Source organism: Pteropus medius, unplaced genomic scaffold (genome assembly GCF_902729225.1).
Source record: "Pteropus medius unplaced genomic scaffold, Ma_sr-lr_union100, whole genome shotgun sequence".
Lineage (NCBI taxonomy): Eukaryota > Metazoa > Chordata > Mammalia > Chiroptera > Pteropodidae > Pteropus > Pteropus medius.
In genome coordinates this window covers 3,049,274-3,071,441 of record NW_024344436.1, presented here as the reverse complement: position 1 = coordinate 3,071,441, position 22,168 = coordinate 3,049,274, and the positions used below count along the sequence as shown (strand labels likewise).

Sequence of the window (22,168 nt, the reverse complement as noted above, 5' to 3'; positions counted from 1 at the left end):
CAGCATAAGTTGCAAAGATGATCCTTGACAGAAGCGAGGCGTTGAGAACAGACCTGAGAAAGGGAAGGGCACTCTGGGTGGAGTGAGCAACAGGGTCCAGGCGCAAAGCCGGAAAAGCAGCGGGACTCTCCTTCCCCTGAAGACTGCAGGTGTTCCTGCTAAGGCAAAGGCTCATCTTCAAGTTTCTGTCCTGGTGCTAGCTCCGTTGCTGCCCGCAGACACAGGCCCCTCTCCGCGGCCGGGAAGGCCGGGCTGTCCAGGCCTCGGACTGCCCCACTCTGGCACCCACCGGAGCCGCCAGGCGGAGCGCAGGAGAAGGCGGGGCGCGGCCCGTGCGCTTCCGGGGAAGGGGGCAGTGCCCCGACACGCGCCGCACTTCCCCTCGGCCCCGACCGCGCTCCCGGCGCCCTAGCCCGCCCCACACGTTCCGCAGGGCGGCCCGGCCCCAGCGCAGGTGAGCGCCCAGAGCAGGCAAGGGGAGCGGTGGAGCCCCGCGGGGCGGCGGGGAGGGCGAGGTCCAGGGTGGAAGGGCGCCCTCGGGTCTGGCAGGACCTGTGTCGGGCCCTCAGTCCCGCACTCCGCCCAGCCCTGGGCACACCTGCCGATGCGCCACCTCCCTCTTTCCTGCCGCTTTAGTTGCTACCTTGGGCACCCGGGGCACGAAAACAGAATGAAAAGGTCCTCCGAGACAGCTGTCACCTTCCTGTCTCAAAGAAGCGGGTGCAGGGAGCCCTCCTTGAGTTGTAGGGGGAGATCCTGGCTCGGTAGGGTTGTTTCTTCCACGGCCTCCCACAGCCTTCTCTGCTCTGCTCACTGCCTCTCTCTCTGCTCTCCCGAAGGCCTTTGTGAATGCGTTTCAGAAGAGCTTGGCTTTACTTAGGGTAATGACTTGTCAGGCATTCCTTCCACAGACATTTCACCAATTCTACCTGGGATGGGCAACGTGAGAAGTGCTAGAGTGAACAGGCCAGGTTCAGTCCTCGGTCCTTCTCCTCCTGGAGACAGACGAGTGAATTAGAAATCACCACAGGACCCTGATAAATGCAGCTCAGAGAGGGGAAGTTCTGTAGCTGACACACCTCACCCAGAGGGCATCAAGGGTCAGGAATGGCTGACTGTCACAGGAAGTCACGTCTAGTTGTTCTTTAAACTTTTTATTGCACAAATCATAAGTGTACAACCTACCCATTTTTCACATTTCCTGTGCAACCTGTGCATCCAGAATAAATAAAACATTGCTAATTCTCCAGATGCCCTCTTATGCCCACTTCAAATCAGGACTTTACCTAAGCATAACTACTCTACTGGATTCCAACATCATAAGATAGTATTACTTGGTTTTGAACTTTGATACACAGAATCTTATGTACTTTTTGTGTATAGCATTTTATACTCAACACATGAGATCCACCCACGTTGTAGTTAGCAGTAATTCATATGTTCTCATTGATGTGTAATGTTGCATTGGATGGATAGGCCACAATTTATTTCTACATGCTATTGGACTCTTGGATTGATGGACACCAGTTGTTTCCAATTTGGGGTTATTTTAAACGGTGCTGCAAAGGCACTCTTGTATTTGTCTTTTGGTGAACATACGTAAGCATTTCTGTTGGGTTTGCTCCTAGAGTAAAATTGCTGGATGTGTATATTTCAGCTTTAGTATATGGTGCCAAACAATATTTTGACTGGTTGTATCAATTTATACTTTCACTTGCAGTGTGTGAGTTCCTGTACCTCTACATCCTTACCAGTACTTGATACTGTCTTTCACTGTAGCCATTTTGCTCAGTGTGTGTGTAGTGGTGATGTACCAAGGTTTTAATTTGCATTTTTCTGAAGATTAATGACCTGTGCATCTATTCATATATCTAATGGCCATTTGGATGTTTTTTCGACAAAGTGTTCAATTCTTCTACCCATTTTCTAATAGATTTTATCTCTTTTACTTACTAGTTTGTAAAGGTTCTTAAGTATTCTGAATATGAGATATTTATTGGATATATATTTTTAAAATAACTTCTCTCTCTCAGAAGTTTGCTTTTTCACTCTCCTTATGATGTGTTTTGATGAACAGAAGTTCATTTTAATGTTTTCCAATTTATTGTCTTTTTCCTTATGGTTGTATTATTTAAGTGCAGTTTAAAAAAATCTTTGCCTACCCCAGGGGATGAAGGTGGGCGAAATGGGTGAAGGGGTCAAAAGGTACGAACTCTCAGTTATAAAATGAGTCCTGGAAATGTGATGTACAGCATGGTGACTATAGTTAATAATACTGTATTGTATATTTGAAAGTTGCTGAGAGTAGATCTTAAAAGTTCTCATCACAAGAAAAAATTATAACTGTATGGTGATGGATATTAACTAGACTTATTGAGATGATCATATGCAATATGTACATATATCGAATCATTTTGTTGTATACCTGAAACTAATATAATGTCATATGTCAATTATATCTCAATTTTTTAAAAATCAGAAAAATCGCCAAAGTCGGGAAGATAATCTCCTATATTTTCCTCTAAAAGCTATATCGTTATTCTCACTTATATCTACTATTCATTTGAAATTAATTTTTTTATGGTATGATATATGAGTCAAGATTCATTTTTTCACACAAGGCTATCTAAGTTGACCCGGGACCATCTATTAAAAAGACCATCTTTCCCCACTGCACTGCAGTGTCAGCTTTGTCATAAATCAGATTGTACAGATGTGGGTCATTTTCTGGACACTCTGTTCTTCCATTAGTCTGTCCCTGTTCATCAATATCTTGCTGCCTTAATTACTGTTGCTTTGTAATAAGTCTTTATTTTTCTGGTAGTAGAAATCCTCAGTATTGTTCTTGACCTTAGGTATTTTTATCAAGCCTTTTTCAAAAAAATATAAAAAGTAGTCATTTTGCAAGCTTAAAAGTGGCCTAATGTATAAGGGTATATAATTGGCATAATTTGTAAACTGTATACATCCATAAATTCACTGCTGACACGATCTATATTAGTTCAATGCCTGCATATTTACATGAGACCTACAGCAAATATAAAATAAATTCACATCATTTTAGTTTAAAATGACCTTTATTTTAAACATATATAATATAGTTTAAGAAACTGAAATTTTCCAAAGACCAATTTGCTGCTTTTTGCAAAATATAGCAACATTGATTAAAATGCTTCCTATTCATGTTTGATCAGTAAGATAACTCCCATGTGACTGAAATACAGCCAAGGTTTTGGACTTTAATACCAAGGTAATAATACTTTTGATTTATAATTAAACTTTATAATAGTGGATGCTTTTACATATATATATAAAATATATATATGTATGTATGCACTTTTGACATTTTTTAAAAGTCATACATATATATATATGCATGCACTTTTTGACATTTTTTAAAAGTCTTCAAACCTTACAAAATGCTGAAAACCTTACAAAGTGCTGAAAACCTATGTGCCTTACTATATATCCAGCAAATGTGATTTAATATAGTTCATAAGACTTCAGTTAATGAACCTGAATTCTGTGACTGTTTTCTGCCTGCTAGAGTTCAATCTTCAATCTGACTTTATAGTAAAATCAGTAGTTTGGAATTTATTTCACAAAATCAATCCCAAATGCCGGGCACTTTTCAATTATTTCACTGCTTATAAATAACAATATAAATTGAGATCTAGTGCTTCCTTGTATCAGAAGTACCTGGTGAGCTCTTTAAAAATGCAGATTCTTGGACCTCACTTCTGAACTGTTGAATAAGAATCTCAGGGTATCAATATTTCTAAAAAGCTCTCTAGGCAATAATGAGATGCTGCTTGGTTTGAGAACCACTTACATGGCCCCCTAGATCAGTCCTTAGGTACATCAGAATCCTGGAGTACTTATTTAAAAATCAGGTTCCCAAGCCTTATGCCCAGAGATTTGATTCAGCAGATTTGGGGTGGGGTGCAGAAACTGGCATTCTAAACCATTATTGCAGTTGGTCTCTGTTCTTGTTTTCTGTGCTGCAAAACAGGTTATCACAAATTTAGCAGCTTAACCCAACACCTGTTTATTATCTCATAGTTCCTGTGGGACAAGGGCCTGGACAAGGTTTGATGAGTCTTCTACTGGGTTCTGACCTAGCTTCAGTCCACGTGTTAGCTGGGGCTACAGTGCCATCCGAGACTCAGATGGGGAAAGATCCACTACCAAGCTTCCTCAGGTGGGTCACTGTTGGCAGAATTCATCTCCTTGCACTTGTAGGACTGAGGTCTATTTTTGCTGGCTGTCAGCTGGAGACCACTCAGCTTCTAGCGGCTGCCCACAGTTCCTTGACATCTAGCCCTCACACAACATGGCAAATTCTACAAAGTCAGCTAGGGAGTCTTGCACCAGTCTGCTAAGATTGATTTACACACACATACACACACACATGCACATATATATGTATGCACATAATATTCATATATATGCTATATTTATATATACACATCTTATATATAGTAAATATGCATAGTATATGTGTATTTATACACTCACATGATTTGTTACTATATATATATGTGTAGTATATATACATATACACACATATACATCATATATATAGTGTAACATAATCTTATGAGTGACATCCCATAGCCTTTGCCATATTCTATAGGTTAGAAGTCGTGGGTTCCGCCCACACTCACAGGTGTGAACACGTGGGCTATCCTAGGGTCATCACAGTCTGCAAAACCACTCTTAGAAATACTGAATTGTGTCTATCAAGCTATTAACAATTAAATCCAGCACTTTAAGTGACATTGTCCTGCAGGTCTTAATGACTGCTGCCCTGACAAATGTTTTAGCAAGTGTTTCAGATAAAAACTTAGCCTTTGAAACCAGTGTTCTTAAAGTCAAAATCAGGTGAAGTATAAATGATCATTTATTCTTTTCAACAAGTTAAACCTTTAAATAGACCACTTTTTAGCACTCACATCCAATGCTTTCTCATTCATTAGCCTCACGTACAGTCAAAAGACAGTGTATTAGCTTCCTACTGCTGCTGTAACAAATCACCGCAAACTTAGTGGCTTAATACAACGCAGATTTGTTGTCTTAACTGTTGTGATCACAGAAGTCTAAATTGTGATGGATCAGCAAAGGTGTGTTCCTTCTGGAAGCTCTAGGGAAGAAGCCATGTACTTGATTTTTCCAGTTTCTAGAGGCTCTCCAAATTCCTTGCTTGTAGTCCCAGATTACATCGACCTGTTTATATTGTCACATCTCCTCTCACTTTGATCCTCCTGCCTTCCTCTTATAAGACCCCTGTGATTACATTGAGCCCACCTAGATAATCCAGGATGATCTTCCCATCTCAAGATCCTTAATCACATCTGCAGAGTCCCTTTTTGCCATGTAAGACAGCACATTCACTGGTTCTGAGGATTAGGCTGTGGACATTTTGGGGGGACCATTATCCTATCTACCACAGATAGCGATTACAGCTTAACATAAATGTAATGTGAATTATGTATATTCTAATGCAATACCTCCATAGATTTCAGTACATTCCCTATGTAAGAGGTGTTGGAGACCAGTTAGATACTGGATAATACTTCATACACTTTGGATTTTATACAGAACAGTGAAACTTCATAATATTTCTCTCACATAAGTTCCTACATATTGAAAAAGCACTCTAAAATATACTAAAGGTATCATACTACTTTTTTTTTTTTGAAGATGCTCTTTACTAATTTTCTATCAAGTCTGTAATTATCTACAAAGTATGTATTTAGGTATATATTATTCTACTTCATGACTTCTTTAAAAAGCACAAGGAAACATGACTGCACGTAAAGCCACACAGCAAATCAGAGAATTGACAGAGCTGGTGATTAGCCCTTCCAGTTAGAGAGTTGGGTTCATTATCTTCATATCTGCTTTACTGCTATACTTCCTAAATCTCATATAACTATTACTAAATCTTGTAAAGATTAAAACATATTTGAATGTGATAGCTCTACAGCCTCAGCTGCACAAGAACTTAAAAGTAACAAGGAAGGTGCTGTGGGATTTTAGACTCCAGGAAATAGACGTTTATATGGATGGCTAATGGAAGTTATTTGCCATCGTGCTCAATTATCTTCTGTCAAAGATGCTGTTATTTCCTGTGTTTAAACTTTTCTATAACATTAGTCACAAGGGCTTATACTAACTCGCTTCCAGTGGCATATGCTGTTAGGCAAATGAATTTCTTCTTAACTGAGCAATGAAAAAGACAGTTATTCCAAATCAGCACATACTGCCAGAAGGGCAAGTAATTTCATAAAATGAGAAACTTAAACTTTTAAATCTATATCTGTTGAGTAAAAAGTGTTATGTTAATTTTTAATCTGTAGGCTATCATTAAAAATATCAAATGCTTCTCCAGTTTGTAAGTGTATCAAGCCCAAATAATGAATTTTAAAATTAAAATTAAATCGAAAAAATATTTAAATACTATAAAAACCAAGTGATATTCTGTCTTCTATTGAAGAGAAAAAGGATATCTTGAAAGGCTGAAATGAAGATGTCGAGAGAGAGCAACCCCTGATCTGGAAAAGGATTGCAAAACCTGACAGTGGTTATCAACACTGTCTTAACTTCAGACGAGCACATATGCTATTTGAAATCCAGAGAATATTAGGCAGGAAAAGAAACACATACACATGCTAATGTTCACCTTCGTGTCCTTTTGGCTGACTTAGCAGCTAACTGCTTTTCTCTTTCAACTATATTTCTGATTCCTGCCACCCAACTTTTCTTTCTGCTCCGCTTTGCTGCTGAAGTTTGTTCTTTTTTTTATTCTTGAACTTTGATATATGTTCATGAACCACCTCTTATCTTATATTCATCAGCTTAGCATAAAGATGCTTAGCATTTAGCAGTGAACGAAGCATTACTGTCCAACATGGAATGATATTCTTTAAATTTTGAAACCCCTTATTTCAGTGTGTCTAACAGTACAAGTTTTTCTATGTAAGTTCTCAGGGGCTTTGTTTTCAACTCTGCAGATCCTGCAAAGAGTGAGGAATCAGTCTTCTGCCAGTTGCTCCACAGCTCTAGAGCAAAGCTCTCTACCAGCCTTTCATCTGCAGCTCTGTCTTGTGTCAGGGCAAGTTCTGCCCACAGGGTGTCCTTCCAGAAACCTCGTCTGAAAGAGCCTCCACCATCAGGGACATCCCTGTCATTGTGGTGGGAAGAGAATATGGCAAGTAGTCCACCTAAGGTATTCTTGGTCCTTTGCATTTCCATATAAATTTGGAAGCAGTTTGACAATCCCTTCCCCCAAAAACAACCAAAAACCTTCTGGAATGTGGGATAGCATTGATCTAAATATTAGTTTGGGGAAAACTGATGACAACATTGACTCTTCTAACCATGAACACAGTATGTCCCTCCAATATCTAGATGATTTTCTGAGCATTCTATGTCATGTACCATCAGTACTTTACATAAATTAGCCCATGTAATCTTCACAATAACACTGAGAATCAGGTTCTAGTATGACTTCCATTTCACAGATGGAGTAGCTAAAGCTTAGCAAGATCAAGTAGCTACCAAAGCCACAGTTAATAAAAGGTGAGAATCCAGGCACTTGGCCTGCACCATCTGTAGTCTTTACCACTATGTGACACTACATCCCTATGTTGACAGCTGAGGGAGGGAAGAATCGAGGGAGGGAGGGATGGGTGGGTAGATGAAGAGAGTTACTCAGGGGAAGGCAGACTTAGAGAAAAAGTTACCCAAGTTTTCTTACATGTGTTCTCTCTCTTCTGCTCAGCATCTCTTTTCCTGCATACATAATTATTTGCCCAAATAGTAATTGTCCTTCTCCCATTTCAGCATTTACACAGCTCTGTAAAGAGCTGCCTGCCAGCTGCCCTTCCCCAGATCCTGAATGCACTCTGGGCCAGATGGAGCAGAGAGCAGACTCTCTACTGGTCATGCTGAGCTCATATTCTGTAAGTCTAACCACACCACACAGATGTGGGTTTATCTAGAAACCAGCCACAATCATAGTGGTGTCTCCCCTATGAGGTTTGATGGACCCATTTAGAGACTGAGTCTCTGTCAAGTATTAGGAGAAAATATCAGACCTCACCCTCTAGGATTGAGAGTAAGGTAAGTACAGCTTTTGTGATTCATTCTCTCGGACTCTTATAGGATGGCAGTTCCATGAGGTCAATACTGGGTCCCCACCCTTCTCCCGCCTTACCAATGCCTGGTCTCATGGGGTTAGTTGTGAGTCCAAAACTATGGCATCATCCACCTCCTTCCCAGCTCCTGGTTCCCGGTCTAAGAAGCCTCTGGGCAAGATGGCTGGTGAGTTGAAGCAGACTCTTAATGCTACTCTTGCTCCTGTGAGTGTAGTCCTTATATTCCTATTGGCAAAGTGGAAGGCCTGCCTGGCCCAAACACAGGGGAGAGAGGCAGAGAGGCTGACAGTGGGGGTGGGGGGGGTGGGAGCGGGAGTCCTGACTTGGCCTCAGTGTCTAGATGCTTTGTGGTGTGTGAAGAGAGGAAGTGTGCATCAGTGGAACCTTCAGTTCTTCTGGCCCACAGATTTTCCAGGCAATGTCAGTTAATTTTCCTAGCCTGGAAACCATGGTGCTAAGTGGTTAACATTGTGTCTCTTACCATCTAAATCTTCCAGAACCATTCAGAAGCAGCAGCCAGGCAGAGAGAGAAAACAAATCTCCAGAACACCACTACCAAAAGCTGGGGAGGCTGAGTTAAAATCATTATGGAGTACTGACAATATACTAGACACTGCATTATCTCAGTGAATCAACAGCAACTAAAATGAACCCACTTTACAGATGAGATGGAAAGACTTACTTGCTTAAGGTCAAACAGAAAGCCAATAGCAGGTCCACAATCAGGTTTTTGTCTGACTCCAAAGTATAAGCCCTGAATCACTAAGCTTTATGTTCTCCGGGTACTCTGCGCAATAGCCCTCTTCCATACTTTCTTTTTACCCATTTAGCAACAATCTAGGATTTCTCAGGGTCAAACAGATGCCAGTCCCTCCCATAATGGTAGCTTGCCTTAAGCCAAAGTCACCTCACCTCAGTGCTGGAAGTGGGTTTGGCGACTGAACCCACTTTGGTTGACTAGTCAACTCTAGCAGAAATTCTGGTTAGGGTAGGCTGGAGTGCCAGAAATCCAAGGGGCATCTTTCTCAATCAAGCCAGTAAAAGAGTTTTTTGTTATTGTTGCTTTCATATTTTTGTCACACCAAAGCTTTTTAAAAAATTGAGGTGTACTTGACATACAACATTGTATTGCAAAATGATCACCATAGGTTTAGTTAACATCCATTACCCTACATAGAGAATTTTTTTTTCTTGTAATGAGAACTTTTAAGAGCGATTCCCTTAGCAACTTTCAAATATGCAATAGAATATTAATTATAATTGCTTGCTGTTCTTTACACCCCAGGACTTATAAAACAGCCAGAGTTTTTATGACTTCCCAAAACCTTTAAAGATAGTGGAAACTTTGGGCAAATCCTAAGAGATGTGCAGAATAACTGGGCAGTAGATCTGAGAATCAGGTGGTGTTGGCCTGTGCAGAAAAGTGGGCAGGATTCCGCGACCCTGTCCCCTCCTCTGTGCTACTGGAAGGAGGCGACCTGGTGAGAATTCAGCCCTGAGCAGAGTTTCTCCCGCAGACTGGCTCAGGCAGGCCCTGTCGAAGAAGCCCAAGGAGAAGCCTGTTTCCCAGGAAAGCACCCCCAGTGATGCGCCGCAGCCGAGTTCGCGGGAAGTCCACTCACCCCCCAGCCTCAGCTCGGCCACGTCGGCGGTGTCTCCTGAGCTGCCCCCCTCCTACGAGGGCGCCACCAGCAATAACAGCAGCGGCCGCTGGAGCAGGGATTACGATGTGTGCGTGTGCCACAGCGAGGAGGACCTGGCGGCTGCGCAGGAGCTGGTCGCCTACCTAGAGGGCAGCTCTGCGGGCCTGCGCTGCTTTCTGCAGCTTCGCGATGCGGCCCCAGGCGGCGCCATCGTGTCCGAGCTGTGCCGGGCACTAGACAGTAGCCACTGCCGCGTGCTGCTTATCACGCCCGGCTTCTTGAGTGACCCGTGGTGCAGGTATCAGATGCTGCAGGCCCTGAGCCAGGCCCCGGGTGCAGAGGGCTGCACCATCCCTTTGCTCTCAGGCCTGGCCAGGGCCGCCTACCCCGCGGAGCTCCGCTTCATGTACTTCGTGGATGGCCGGGGCCCGGACCACGGCTTCCGCCAAGTCAAGGATGCCGTCCTGCGCTGTAAGCTATGCAAGGAGGGGTAGGGGAGGGGGTCCGCATCTGATCTGCTTGGGCATTCAGGAGACAGCCCCTGTAACCCAGTAGTTCAAAACACAACCTTTGTAAAGTACTGTGTGTGTCCTAGGCAATTACTTAACCCCTCTGTGCCTGGGTTTCCACACTGGGAAGTTGAGAATGATACCATATCTCTCAGTAAGTACATACAGTAAGTAAACGATCAGAGCAGGGCCTGACACGTGTCAAGTCTGCCATTATCATGATTAGTATTCACAATATGAGTTTTTCTCACTGAGGTCAGGTTAGAGATATCCACCAAGAGCTGGGAAAATACCAGGAGGGACACTGGTTTAGTAAGGCGAAGCGGTGCAAAACAGTAGAGCAGAATTGCCTCTGATAAGTGTATCCAGGGGAGGGCATTATATTACAGTGGGTTTGGAAGTGAAATAGATTAAAAGGTACAGAGATGCTGGATTTGGAGAAGATGGAAAGACCCGTGATTCTGTTTGGCCTTTCAGATCTGCAGAACCTCGGCTGATCACCATAGGACCCAGAAAATTGGCAGAAATCTGGAAATCCAGTTAGAGCGCCCAGGCCTTGGATCCAGCAGGTGTAACGAGGCCTAAGGAACCAGAGTTGGCAGCACTTTGTATATGTTCCTGGGATCAGATTGCCCAGCGGGCTTCCCTTACTGTGGGCTCCCCAGGAAGGCCCTGGGAAAGCTGGGGACTCCCCCAGGAAGACCCTGGAGAAGCTGGGGACTCCCCCAGGAAGGACATGGGGAAGCCAGAAACTGGAAGTAGTAGGAGGAGGTGCTGATACCAAGATGACTACCAATGTTTTGCCTCTTTTCTAATTGGACATGAGTCTGACACATCCCCATGCCGTCTTCCCCTGGGATCAGGCACTGGTGTAGAGATGCACGCCTCCTGAAAAGGTGACTCACCTAATGAATGAGCTAGAAGCCTAGAGTGAATGAGCATGCCTCAGAGTGAATGGTTTTTCCATTTGCCTGGGGAAGCCCTGGAACAGATGTCAGGAGAAAGCCACAGGTACCAAGTTCTTCACATTCACACTGCTGCCATTCTTTCTCAGTGACATCATTCACTTCAGAAAGCTATATGAAAGATGCACTGAGCACTGTACTGTATTTATTTTTACTGCATGTGTGCCACTAAAGACCAAACCTAGAAAGCATTCTGAATAGACAGGAGAGGGCAGGGAGCAGGTGGGGCGAAGAAAAAGAAAGCTCTGACCTTTTACCTGGGATCAAAAGCCCAGGTAAATGCTTTGACATACGGAGGCCTCATCAGAGGTCTGGCTAGAACTCATGCTTTACCTTTGCATTGAGGGGAATCAGCATTTTCCTTTTGGCAGGTGCCTATGTATCTTGTAGGACAGGCAAGATTTCATTCATCTGTGCTCAGTTTGTTGTTAAACCGAAATAATTTCTTGTTCCTCCAATACGTGTACTTTTGTGCCTCTTCTCCCACTTCTACCATGTCCCTTCCTTTTACTGAAAAAAATTAATACATAGGTAAATTTAAATTGAGATACATTTAAATTTAAATTGGTATATAACATTGTATATTTCAGGTACACAAGTCAATATTTTTCTAGTGTGAAAAAATTTTATATTTTCAACTATGAATTATTTTATTACATACAAAAGGACTAAAGCACACTATAATGTACGCTCATGTACCTATCACCCAGCAAAGAAGCAAAACCTTATAATCCCAAAGGTGCTCCCTTTGTGCCCTTAATTATTCTCCTCCCTCATCTCACTGGAAGTAACTACTGAATTTTGAAATCATTCTTAGGTTTTTGTCTTAAAATTTATTGCATATGTATGCATCCCTGTCAATATATTTACTTTCACATGGTTTTATACTTTACATAAATTCTTCTTTTTGGTTTGCCATATAAGATTTACCCATGTTGAGGCATGTAACTCCAGTAAATTCACTTTCGTTGCACTATGTAAACATGCCATTATTTAAAAATGAACATTTGGTAGTTTCTAGTTGTTTTTTATAAAAACAATAAGCCTCTGAACATTTTTGTATGTATTTCCATGAGTAAGATTTTCTAAGATTTAGCCTAGATGGGGAACAACTGGGTAATAAAGAATACACATCTTCAGTTATGGTAGAAGATATCAAATTTTCTTCCAAATTGGTTGTGCCAATTTATGTTCCTACCATTTGTGTACGAGTTCCCACTTTTTTATATTAACACTTAGAATATCAGATTTTAAAGTGTTTGCTAATCAGGTGGCTGAAAACTGGTATCTTATTATCAAAATATTATTTTTCTTACCTTTTTAATACAAATTTGATGAATCATATACTCAACACCCAGCTTCAACAATTATCAACTCCGAGCTAAGCTTGTATCAATAACCCTACTCTTTCCCTCTGCGATCTTTTGAAGCAAATCTGACATTTCATTCCTCCATACTTGTGTTTAAATTATTAGAAGTTTTAAAAAATATGACAATATAACAGTATCTTTTAAAGAATACAAGTTTTATTTTTTTTTAATATAAAAACTTTTACCTATACTTTACAGTCTATGTTTTTTTGTCTTATTTAGGAAACCCTTGCTTAATCCCATATTTTCTTTTGGAAGTATTTCACACGGAGGTCTTTAATCCACCTGGATGTTTTGTTTGGGTTTGTTTTTGTTACCGTTGCTCTTGGCTTATAAGTCAGAGATCCAATTTTTTTTTCTGTTTGCACAGCCATTATTTACTGACCAGTCCATCCTTTCCTTCACTGACTGTGATGTTACTGCTTGTCATATGCGAGGGGTCTCGTCTGGCTTCTCCAGTCTCCTTCATTTTTGTGTGTGTATCCCTGTATCAGGGCACAATGACTATGGTTTTTAATAAGCCTTGATAACATAGGTCAGTCTTTCCCACTCTTATTCATCAAAATCACTTTGACTTTCCTTCTTCCTTTACTCTTTCATAGAAATTGTTTATTCAGGTTCCAGGAAAATGCCTGTTTTGTTTTTGTTTTTTTCTCAATTGGACTTAAATTGAATTGATTCATTTGGGAAGAATAGATGTTTTTATGATATTGAATCTTTCTCTTCATAAAAATGGTATGTGTTCATTTATTGATGTCTTTAAATGTATTTCAATAAAGCCTTATAATCTTTTCAATGTGGGTCAATCACATCTTTTATTAGATTTATTCCTTGGTACTTCATATTTTCTGTTGCTACTGTAAAAGTTATTTTTAAATTTTATTTAATCTATTCAGTAATAGTAAGGATTGCAATTTATTTTGTATACTGATCTATTATTAAGCAACTCTTGGAATTATTTATCTTATAAGACCATAGATATTTGTTGAGTTTCTATATGACAATCATATAATATGTAAAACAAAACCTTTAGTTTCTTGTCTTTCTGTGCTGCCTGGAACTGCAACATGCTGAAAGTGACAGCAGCAGCCATCTTTGTCTCATTCAATAATTTCAAATGGAATTATGTCAAACATTTCACCATTAAATGTGATATATTACTTTTAGGCTTGGCCTCTACAACCTCCCTCATGATACTCTTTTCCCATCGTTTGGCTGAGTTAACTTAGATGACCTGTGTTGTCTGTGGGAAATCCTGGATCTCTGAATGACTATGTAGAACCCTCATCAATGCCTACTAGTCACTGGTGGCTATGTCTTTTTTTTATAGTGTAAACAGGGCATTATTCGCTCTAATGTGGTTTGCACCATACCAGTGAGTGAGATTTAGACTCTTATTGAGTTAAGCTATGGATATCAGGAGTTTATTTTTTATAACACATGGCAGTACTTTACCTAATGCACATATCAAAAGCATTATAAATTTGCAAGTGCAAGTATCTAGGCAGATGACTTTTTTCCCTCTAAAAACAGGGGGGAAAGGAGAAGGGATCTTGAATCAAGTAGGATTAGCTTTAAATTTATCTTCAGTTCTAAACCAGAATAAAAGAGAAAAAGTATACATTAGTTTAGCAAGATACTCTGTAAAAAAAAAAAAAAGAGGCTACAACCAAGAAATTTTGTAAAATGTGACCTCTCTCTGAGCCATCTGAAGAGTAATAATATATAGCAAATTAAATACTCTGAAAACCCAGGAGTTAAATCAGATCTGAAAACTATAACCCAACTTCCAAATATGATCCACTGCCTGTTTTTTAAAAAAAATTATTCAAATTTAAAAAAGTGATATTTGTCGCAGGTTTTTGGTCTGGTACATATATTTTAACAACTTCTAAGTGTCTTGCTGTTTCTAGTTAAGAGTTTTACTTATCTTAAATGAGTTTTAAATTTAATCTAGAATTTCCACATCTACTGAGATAATGTGGGTTTTTTTTCTCTCTTTTAAATCACTTCATATAGTGAATAAAATTAGATTTTCTAATGTTAAGCCAGCCTTACGTTCCTGGGGTAAACTTGATTTGACCATGATGTATTACCTTTGTTATGAATTGCAGGATTCAGATTGCTAACATTTTTTTTAGGATTTACATCTATGTTCATATATAGGATCAGCCCATAATTGTCCTTTCTTGTATTCCTCTGGTTGTGTTACCAAGGTTACACTAGCTTTATAAAATAGTTGGGGGGTGGTCCCTTTTTTTATTCATTGAAGAGTTTGATACTGTTCCTTGAATGTTTGGCACACTCATCTGTAAATCTACTGGGCCTAGCATTCTCTTTATGGGAAGATTTAAAACTGCAATTCAATGTCTTATGGAGTTATAGATCTATTTAATTATAGATCTCTCTCTCCTGGAGTCAGTTTGGCATAGAATAAAAAGTCTATAAAGAATACAATACTGGCTTAAATAGATTTTTCAGTATGAATTTCCTGGATTATGTAGGCAGTAGGAATCTGAATTCTAAACCTGCATGAAAATTGGCCTGTGGTTATACATTTTCAGGGGATATTTTTTCTTCCCTCCAGAGCCAGATGTGGAGGCAGATAAGTTTCCTAAATATCTTGTCTCCTTTAGTGGGGCATCTTTTATTTTTTTTAAATAGTTGGCCCTTTCATTGAGGTGGTAGACCTCTAGAGATCTAGGTTCTATTGTAAGTTCTTTCTTCCAATTCCTCAGCTGACACAAGCCCAGGTCTTGTCTCCTGTGTTTTCAATATCACATTTAAAGCTCAAGGGTCTAGATTTATAGAAACCAGAATTCACTCTTAGAATTTCAGCTTCAATATCACTGACCATTCTATAGATTCATGCTCCTGCATTTTTTGTTTCTTAAAATTTTATTTTCTTGAGAGCTGTAATGTAACCAAAAGGATGTTTTTAATTTTGCATCCAGAATGTTCAAGTATTTTCGGCTGACATGTTTTTAGTCTCTAATACCTGAAATGGAAGTGTCTAGTCCTTCTTTAGATTAAAAAAATTGGGGAGAAGTTTTGAGATTCCTCTAGAAGACTGAAGGATTGATGGTTATAGATAGACTAGGGCTTTCTAGTAATAACCTTCTAATAAAGCATTGTCCAGTTGAACTTACTGTGATGGAAATGATCCACATCTGTGCTGTTCAGTATGGTAGCCACTAACCATACGTGACTATCAAGTACTTGAAATGTGGCTGTATGTCTGAGGAGCTGAATTTTTAATGTTATCTAATTCTAATTAATTTCAATGGAAATAGCTACATGTGGCTAATAGCTATTGGATGGGACAATGCAGAGCCTTCTGTTTTCAAACAAGCTAAACTTAAAAAATCAACAACCTCTGAACAAAAAGACCTCTGAAGCCAGCTGAAGCTCTACGGGTCCCCTGCACTCTGCTGTCTGGTATTCTAATAGGTCCTCTGGTGGTTGAGGCTTCCTGTGAGCTCATCCTTCCCTTGAGCCAGTGCTTCTTAGGACTAGAATTCTGACCTTACAGATATTTTAATCAGAATTTTAACTGCATTGCTGAATTTGCCACTAATGAATAAATTTCTCTACAATTTCATTTTCTCTCTCTCCTTTGCTCACCATGTTTTAGCCATAAGGGCCATTCCTGTTTTTAAAAAATATCAAGCTCATTACTACTTAAGGGTCTTTAGCATCTGCTATCCACTCTGCCTGAAATACACTTTCCCGGCTTTTTCCTTTTTATCATTCAAGTCTTAGCTCAATGTCACCTCTTGAGAGGCCACACATGACCACCTTATTTAAAGTCCTCCCTATGCCCAGGCTTTATCACATTGTCCTGTTTTACTCTATATATAGCACAGTAATCACTACCTAAAATTATATTTAACTCATCTCCATTAGAATATGAACTCTACGAAAGTAGAGGTCTCTTCTGCCTTATTTCAGGACAGTGCCTGGCACATAGAAAATTGAGTCCTAGAGAGGGTTAAGTGACTTCCCCGAAGTTGCATAGCTAGTCAGTATTGGGGCCAGAATTCATGGCTCCCATTTCAGGGCTCTTTTTATTAAAACATAGCCATTCTGCTCAAAATTTTTTTCCAGTTGCAAGAAAGAAAAACACATGGATGAAGGGGGCAGAAGGAGAAAGGAAAGAAGGAAGGAGGAAGGAAGAGAGAGCATGTACACCTAGAAATTTTAAGATCAGGGCCGTGGAGTTTTGAGTAGGTTTTGCTGTTGCCATTTGCCCTCGGGACATTTTGTTCTAGTGTTGCACACAATTTATAATCTCTTACTGTATATTACCAGAAAGTGAGGGAATGTACCCTGGAAACTTATGAACAAGCAACAGATGTTTCTTATTGAAGATAATTACTCCAGTTCTTAAGTTTCTCCTACTAATGCTCTTTGCTTCACAAAACAATTAGCCTTTTATCAACTCATAATATGTATTTCTGGTATAAATAATCAACCCCAAAGCAAACTGTCCTTGACATATAGTACATTTCATGATTTACTGACTGAAAATTGCAAAAATTGCCCCCCTCGTTATTTTATCGGAAAAAAAACAAACTCAAAATAAAACTAAGATGGGCAAAAAATAAAATTTTTGACTGAAATTTGCTGTATCAAATCTTGACAAAATTTAGATCTGCCAAATAATGCCAAGGAAAAGGGAACTAGCCAGATATAATGGGCACAAAAGAAACTTGTAAAGGCAGAAATTTTAAGTGAACATTTTATATCCTCCCCCCCAACCCCCAAGAAAAAAAGAAGAAACTCTGATAGATGTATCATATGAGCAAATCACATCCCAGGATAGCACAGCTGACCCGTGGGCAAACTAGGTAGAGGCGCAGAAGCCCTCGGCCCAGAAGAAAAGCAGCAGGTGATGGGAATTTATTTTTGCCCTTGTCCACTCACCTTTCTTTTCGTTAAGAAGTATCCAATCTATAAAGAAAAAAATTGAACGCGATGAAAATTCTGTAAAATGAAAATGGGTGAAAAACAGAAACGGTTTAAGTGCTCTCTACAAAAAAAAAAAAAAATCAAGAAATAAGATCTCCTCAACAGATTAGTTTCAGAAGCATTCCTTCCACGCTAACTAATCAGTGTTGGTATAATTCTTGTTAAAATGTCCGTATTCAAACAAGGTGTTAAAGCCTTCAGCGTCGGCTGAGGTGGCCTCCCCACCGCTGCACCGCTAGTTAGCCTGTTTAGGGGCTCGCTGCCTTCTTTTCTCTTCCCTCAGCGCCGGCCTCAACGCAGGCTGACCAACACGAGAGAGCCACTGCAGTAACTTGCATGAAAAATGCTCATCGGGACAGGTCGCAGGGGGTCAGCGCCCGGAAGCCTCGACGCGGAGCACGTCGGGAGTTGTAGTAGCGGCCAGCCGCGCAGGCGGGCGGGGCGCATCCGAGGTCTGCGCAAGCGCATACTCCTGCGGGCAATATGGCGGATGCGATGCCTCCGCCCAGCAAGAGAAAGCGCGAACTGGAAGCTGCGGGGACGGAAGCCGCGATCATAGAGGATAATGAAGCCAAGGAAACTGGCATTGGGAATGGCACCTCTGCCCCTGTCCGCTTTCCTTTTTCCGGCTTTAGAGTGAAAAAAGTGCTGAGGGAGTCCGCGCGGGACAAGATCCTGTTCTTACACGGGAAGGTACCTTAAGCAGCCCTGGGCTGGTACGCGGATGGGTGGCCAGTCACTGCCGAGGAGGCGCATCTCGTCGGCGCTCGGCCAGGAAGTACCAATCGCATTACTGGGGAGTGGTGGGGAGGGCACACCTCTAGAATGTTTGGGGGCAGAGGGCGTGGGGGAACATGGTCACCCGTGAAATTAAGGAAATTAACACACGTGCGGATGATTTTTCTAATTCCTTTTTTGCTAAAAATAACCACTAACAATTGTAGAGTGTATTGCAAATTAAAAAGCACATGTTAAATTCTCCAAGCCATTCATTTATTCATTCAGCCTGTAAAGGTGCAAGGAATCCATTAAATGATGCTGGACTGTCTTGTTTATCCGTGCCGCTGGAAACGACAAGAGACTCTAGGAGATATGATCCCTGCTGTACAGGATTCCAGCCTTAACAGAGGAGACAGTTCAATTCCATATACCATGCACTGACAGGCCAACACTGAACTAGGTACTGGGGATGTAGAGATGAAGTTACCATCTCTGATTTTCAGGAGTGCAGAGTATCTTGGGGTAGACAGATACACATAGCTAGCTAAAATACCATGTGCTCAGCTCTCTAGCAGCGACTGAGGAGAGCCTGAAGACCGTCCCGGGAACTGGTGAGGACACCTAGCTAAGGGAAGGTGTTAGGGTTCCCCAGAACTCCTAGCAGGAGCTTTCATTTTGAGAGGATTGGGGGACTGGGGCCTAGGCTTCCTTCTCTCTGTTTCTTGTCTTTCACAAGCTTCTGTCAGGTTTGTTCAGCCTCACCTGTCTTCAGTTTGCAGCACCTGCTGAAGATTTTAGCAGTGAGAGTGTTCTTAAACACTCAGCTTCTGGTTTCTGTTTCAACAGTGACTTCCTGTGACCTTGGGCAAGTCACTTAATTTCTCTAGACCTTTTTCATCTGTAAAATGGGGAGAATATGACAGAAGCCTGGTGAGAGAAAACAGCTGAGAAGCTTTACATCTTTTAGGAGAAAGATGTGAGACTGCCCCAAGGATTTGGATTAATGAGATGCCCCCTCTGCATGAGTGCTATTGGCTAGACTTGGCCAGAGGGAAACGACAGGGAAGGAAATCCCAAATGTTGGGAATTCCCAAGCCCCAGGAGCTTCTGCCTCTATTCTCCAGACCACACCTGTGGCTCTGCCCCTGGGCCCACCGATGTTGTCTCTGCCTAATAGGTAAATGAATCCTCTGGAGATGGGGATGGAGAGGACGCCATTGTGATCCTGGAGAAGACACCATTTCAGGTGGACCATGTGACCCAGCTCCTGATGGGTAGCCCTGAGCTCCAGTTACAGTTCTCCAATGATATCTACAGCACCTATCACATGTTCCCTCCAAGGCAACTGAGTGGTGAGCAAGTGATGGCTAAAGTGGCTGCATGTGGAGGGAGAGGGGGATGGTGGGAATTTAGGGTATGTGATGGCTACTTCATAACTGACTTACATAGTTTAGTGCATATTCATAGTTCTCAGTGGAAGAAGAGGGGATTTTGCCCTCCCAGAAAACATTTGGCAATCTCAGAAGACAATTTTTGGTTGTCATAACTGTGAAGGTGGGGTTGTTGCTGGTACTTGGAGGGTAGAGGTCAGGGATGCAGCTAAATATCCTATGAACCACAGCATGAGCCCCCACAACAAGAAATGTTAGTGGTTCCAAGGTTGAGAAACTGTGCTCTGGTGTAGTATGTTTTGAAAAGGGACTGTGATTCATGGGAGAGAACAGGTTCGTTTACTAACTGAATGATTGTCAATACTTTCTAAACTTACTATTGTGCTAGCTGCCATTCCAAGTATTCTACATGTATTATTGTGTTTTATCCTCAAAATAGCCTGTCGTGATAGGACTTTACAGGTTAGGGAACTGAGGTTTTGAAAGGTTAAGTAACTTGGCCAAGATCACACAGCTCATAGGTGACAGGAACACTGAGATCTTTCAGTAGATGAGGACTTGCGCCCCACACTGCAGTGAAATGAGCAGTGCTGGGTGCTGCAAGAATCAGTTTCTTCCCTGAAAGAACTTACTTTCCAGTAGGGTAGACACTGTGATCAAGGGGGACGGACTTGAGAAGGGCAGGAACTCGTGGGTTAAAAGGTAGAGATTTGTTTTTGTTTGCAAGTATTTTTTTAACTTATTAAAAAGAGGAAGAAGAGTATTTCATGCTAAAAGTCAGGCATGATGTGAGCTTTCTTCCTTTAGATGGTTAGATTTAGTAGGCAGATTTAGTAAGAAGCTTGAAGGAGACTGGTTGACCTTGAAGGTTCCTTCTGACCAAGAAATTCTGGCATCTGCTTTGCAGCACATATCCTTCTGTCTTTTTATTTGCTCTCTGGCATTTAAGAACACTTTGGCTTTGTGGATATCCTGCCACAGCCTTTCTCATAGATTTAGTCTTTTCCGTATCCCCAAGAAAGGGTGCTATTGTTGTCTTTTGGAAATATATGTGAACACTTGATGCGAGGCAGGCAAACCTTGCACAATTGCAAGTAAAACAGCCTTGTCCTCCATTGAAAGAGAGCCAGATTGATTGGTTCAGGTTGACAGAAATGGACAGCTGTATTTACTTTCTCAGGCGTTGACATTTAAGCAAATGTATCCTTCAACATAGGATGGCAGAAGGGTGACAGAAGGCTCTGTAGCCAAACAGCACTTGGGGCAGTCTCCAGATGACAGACTCTGGGGCCATTATTCTGCTGCCACCCCTTTCTTTCACCTCCCCCCATCCCTCTCTCCACCCTCCCCACCCTCATCCAAAATTCATAAGGTTCTGTTACACAGAGCAACCCTGTAGAATTCACTATCTTTTCATTTTATTTTTCCAGTACTTCTGTGATACTGCACACAAGTGGTGGTGGCCCTCCCTGTCTTTCTAGTTGTCATTTTTTTCTAAGTACTGAAAGAGCTAGTTGGTTATCATCTCACCACAGGTCCTCTTCCCCATTCAGAACCCCAAATGTCTACCTTTTTCGTAGTACAACTCACTCTCTCACCTAGGTGCCTCAGATGTTACCTCATCTTATCCAGAGCTGTCTTCTTAGCATAAGTGTTGACATACGTTTCATTATACTTTTATTTTTCCTACCCAAACGAGGCCTGGTAATTTAGAAGTCATAACATTTTGCTTCAGAGCTCCGTTCTCATCTCTCTCATGATTAGCTATACATCCTGTCCTTTGATGATCTTCTAGATGAGGAGTTGGCAGACTGTTTCTAGAAAGGACCAGAGAGTAAATATTTTAAGTTTTAGGAGCCACACATAGTTTCTGTCACATATTCCTTTTCTTTTTTTACGTCCCTTTAAAAATGAAAAATACCTAGTTTGCAGGATATACAAAAACAGGCTGTGGGGCAGATTTGACCTTCTGGCAAGTTTATCAACCCCTGATTCATATTTTTCCCTCTCAAAAGTGTGGACCAGCCGTATTGGTATCACCTGGGAGCTTGTTAGACATGCAGTATCTCAGGCCCCACCGTAGACCTCAGAATCAGCATCTTAGTTTTAGCAAAATTCCTAGCCAAGTCATGCACATTAAACTTTGGGAGTCATCTATGTGTGGGTGATGCCCTTGTTTATTTCTCCATCCCTACTTTTCTAAGAACTCTAGGCTCATATTGAAATAAATACCTACTGACATCTCCATTTGGAAGTCTCATAGGTAAACTGAGAATCTACGCACTAACATATTTAAAAGTACTTACCACGTATTAAATAGTAACTGCCATTCTTTTTTTTTTTTCATTTTTCTTCATCTTTATTGAAATGTAATAGACAGTTAGTTGCCTGTATTTACATTGTACAATTCAATGAGGGTTTTTTTTCAATTATATTT

General features: G+C 41.1%; 2 protein-coding genes and 1 long non-coding RNA gene across 7 annotated transcripts in view; 2 read left to right on the top strand and 1 right to left on the bottom strand.

Annotated features, from left to right (window-relative positions):
• Nucleotides 1–331: 331 nt before the first annotated feature.
• Nucleotides 332–11,619, top strand: TIRAP (TIR domain containing adaptor protein). Of its 3 annotated transcripts, none has more exons than XM_039872752.1 (8): nt 332–454; nt 4,063–4,201; nt 7,017–7,213; nt 7,849–7,967; nt 8,170–8,328; nt 9,680–10,276; nt 10,401–10,468; nt 10,792–11,619. In XM_039872752.1, exons 5-8 carry the CDS (start codon nt 8,262–8,264, stop codon nt 10,897–10,899), a joined length of 840 nt encoding a protein of 279 aa, XP_039728686.1. In that variant the 5' UTR covers nt 332–454; nt 4,063–4,201; nt 7,017–7,213; nt 7,849–7,967; nt 8,170–8,261; the 3' UTR covers nt 10,900–11,619. The 3 variants fall into 3 exon arrangements, with proteins under 3 accessions (XP_039728686.1, XP_039728685.1, XP_039728687.1); XM_039872751.1 differs by having other exon boundaries at nt 7,017–7,231; XM_039872753.1 differs by lacking the exon at nt 10,401–10,468 and having other exon boundaries at nt 7,017–7,231.
• On the bottom strand, nt 8,592–18,070 carry LOC120610448 (uncharacterized). Of its 3 annotated transcripts, XR_005654937.1 has the most exons (3): nt 17,576–18,070; nt 11,613–11,789; nt 8,592–10,281 (listed from the first exon to the last, which is right to left on the bottom strand). It is a non-coding gene; the product is annotated as an uncharacterized LOC120610448 (long non-coding RNA). The 3 variants fall into 3 exon arrangements; XR_005654935.1 differs by lacking the exon at nt 8,592–10,281 and having other exon boundaries at nt 11,290–11,789; XR_005654936.1 differs by lacking the exons at nt 8,592–10,281; nt 11,613–11,789 and adding an exon at nt 12,309–13,134.
• Nucleotides 18,071–18,076: 6 nt separating this feature from the next.
• DCPS (decapping enzyme, scavenger) overlaps nt 18,077–22,168 on the top strand; it is a 35,284-nt gene continuing 31,192 nt past the window's right edge. Inside the window, exons 1-2 of the mRNA XM_039872750.1 lie at nt 18,077–18,313; nt 19,518–19,692. Of these exons, the coding sequence (XP_039728684.1) occupies nt 18,104–18,313; nt 19,518–19,692 (385 nt within the window). The 5' untranslated portion in view covers nt 18,077–18,103. The remainder of the gene's footprint in view (nt 18,314–19,517; nt 19,693–22,168) is intronic.

Coding starts and splice junctions, on each gene's coding strand:
- TIRAP (XM_039872752.1), top strand. CDS start 8,262: ATGGCATCATCCACCTCCTTCCCAGCTCCTGGTTCCCGGTCTAAGAAG. Junction 8,329..9,679: donor GCCTCTGGGCAAGATGGCTG/GTGAGTTGAAGC, acceptor TTTCTCCCGCAG/ACTGGCTCAGGCAGGCCCTG. Junction 10,277..10,400: donor CAAGGATGCCGTCCTGCGCT/GTAAGCTATGCA, acceptor TGTGTGTCCTAG/GCAATTACTTAACCCCTCTG.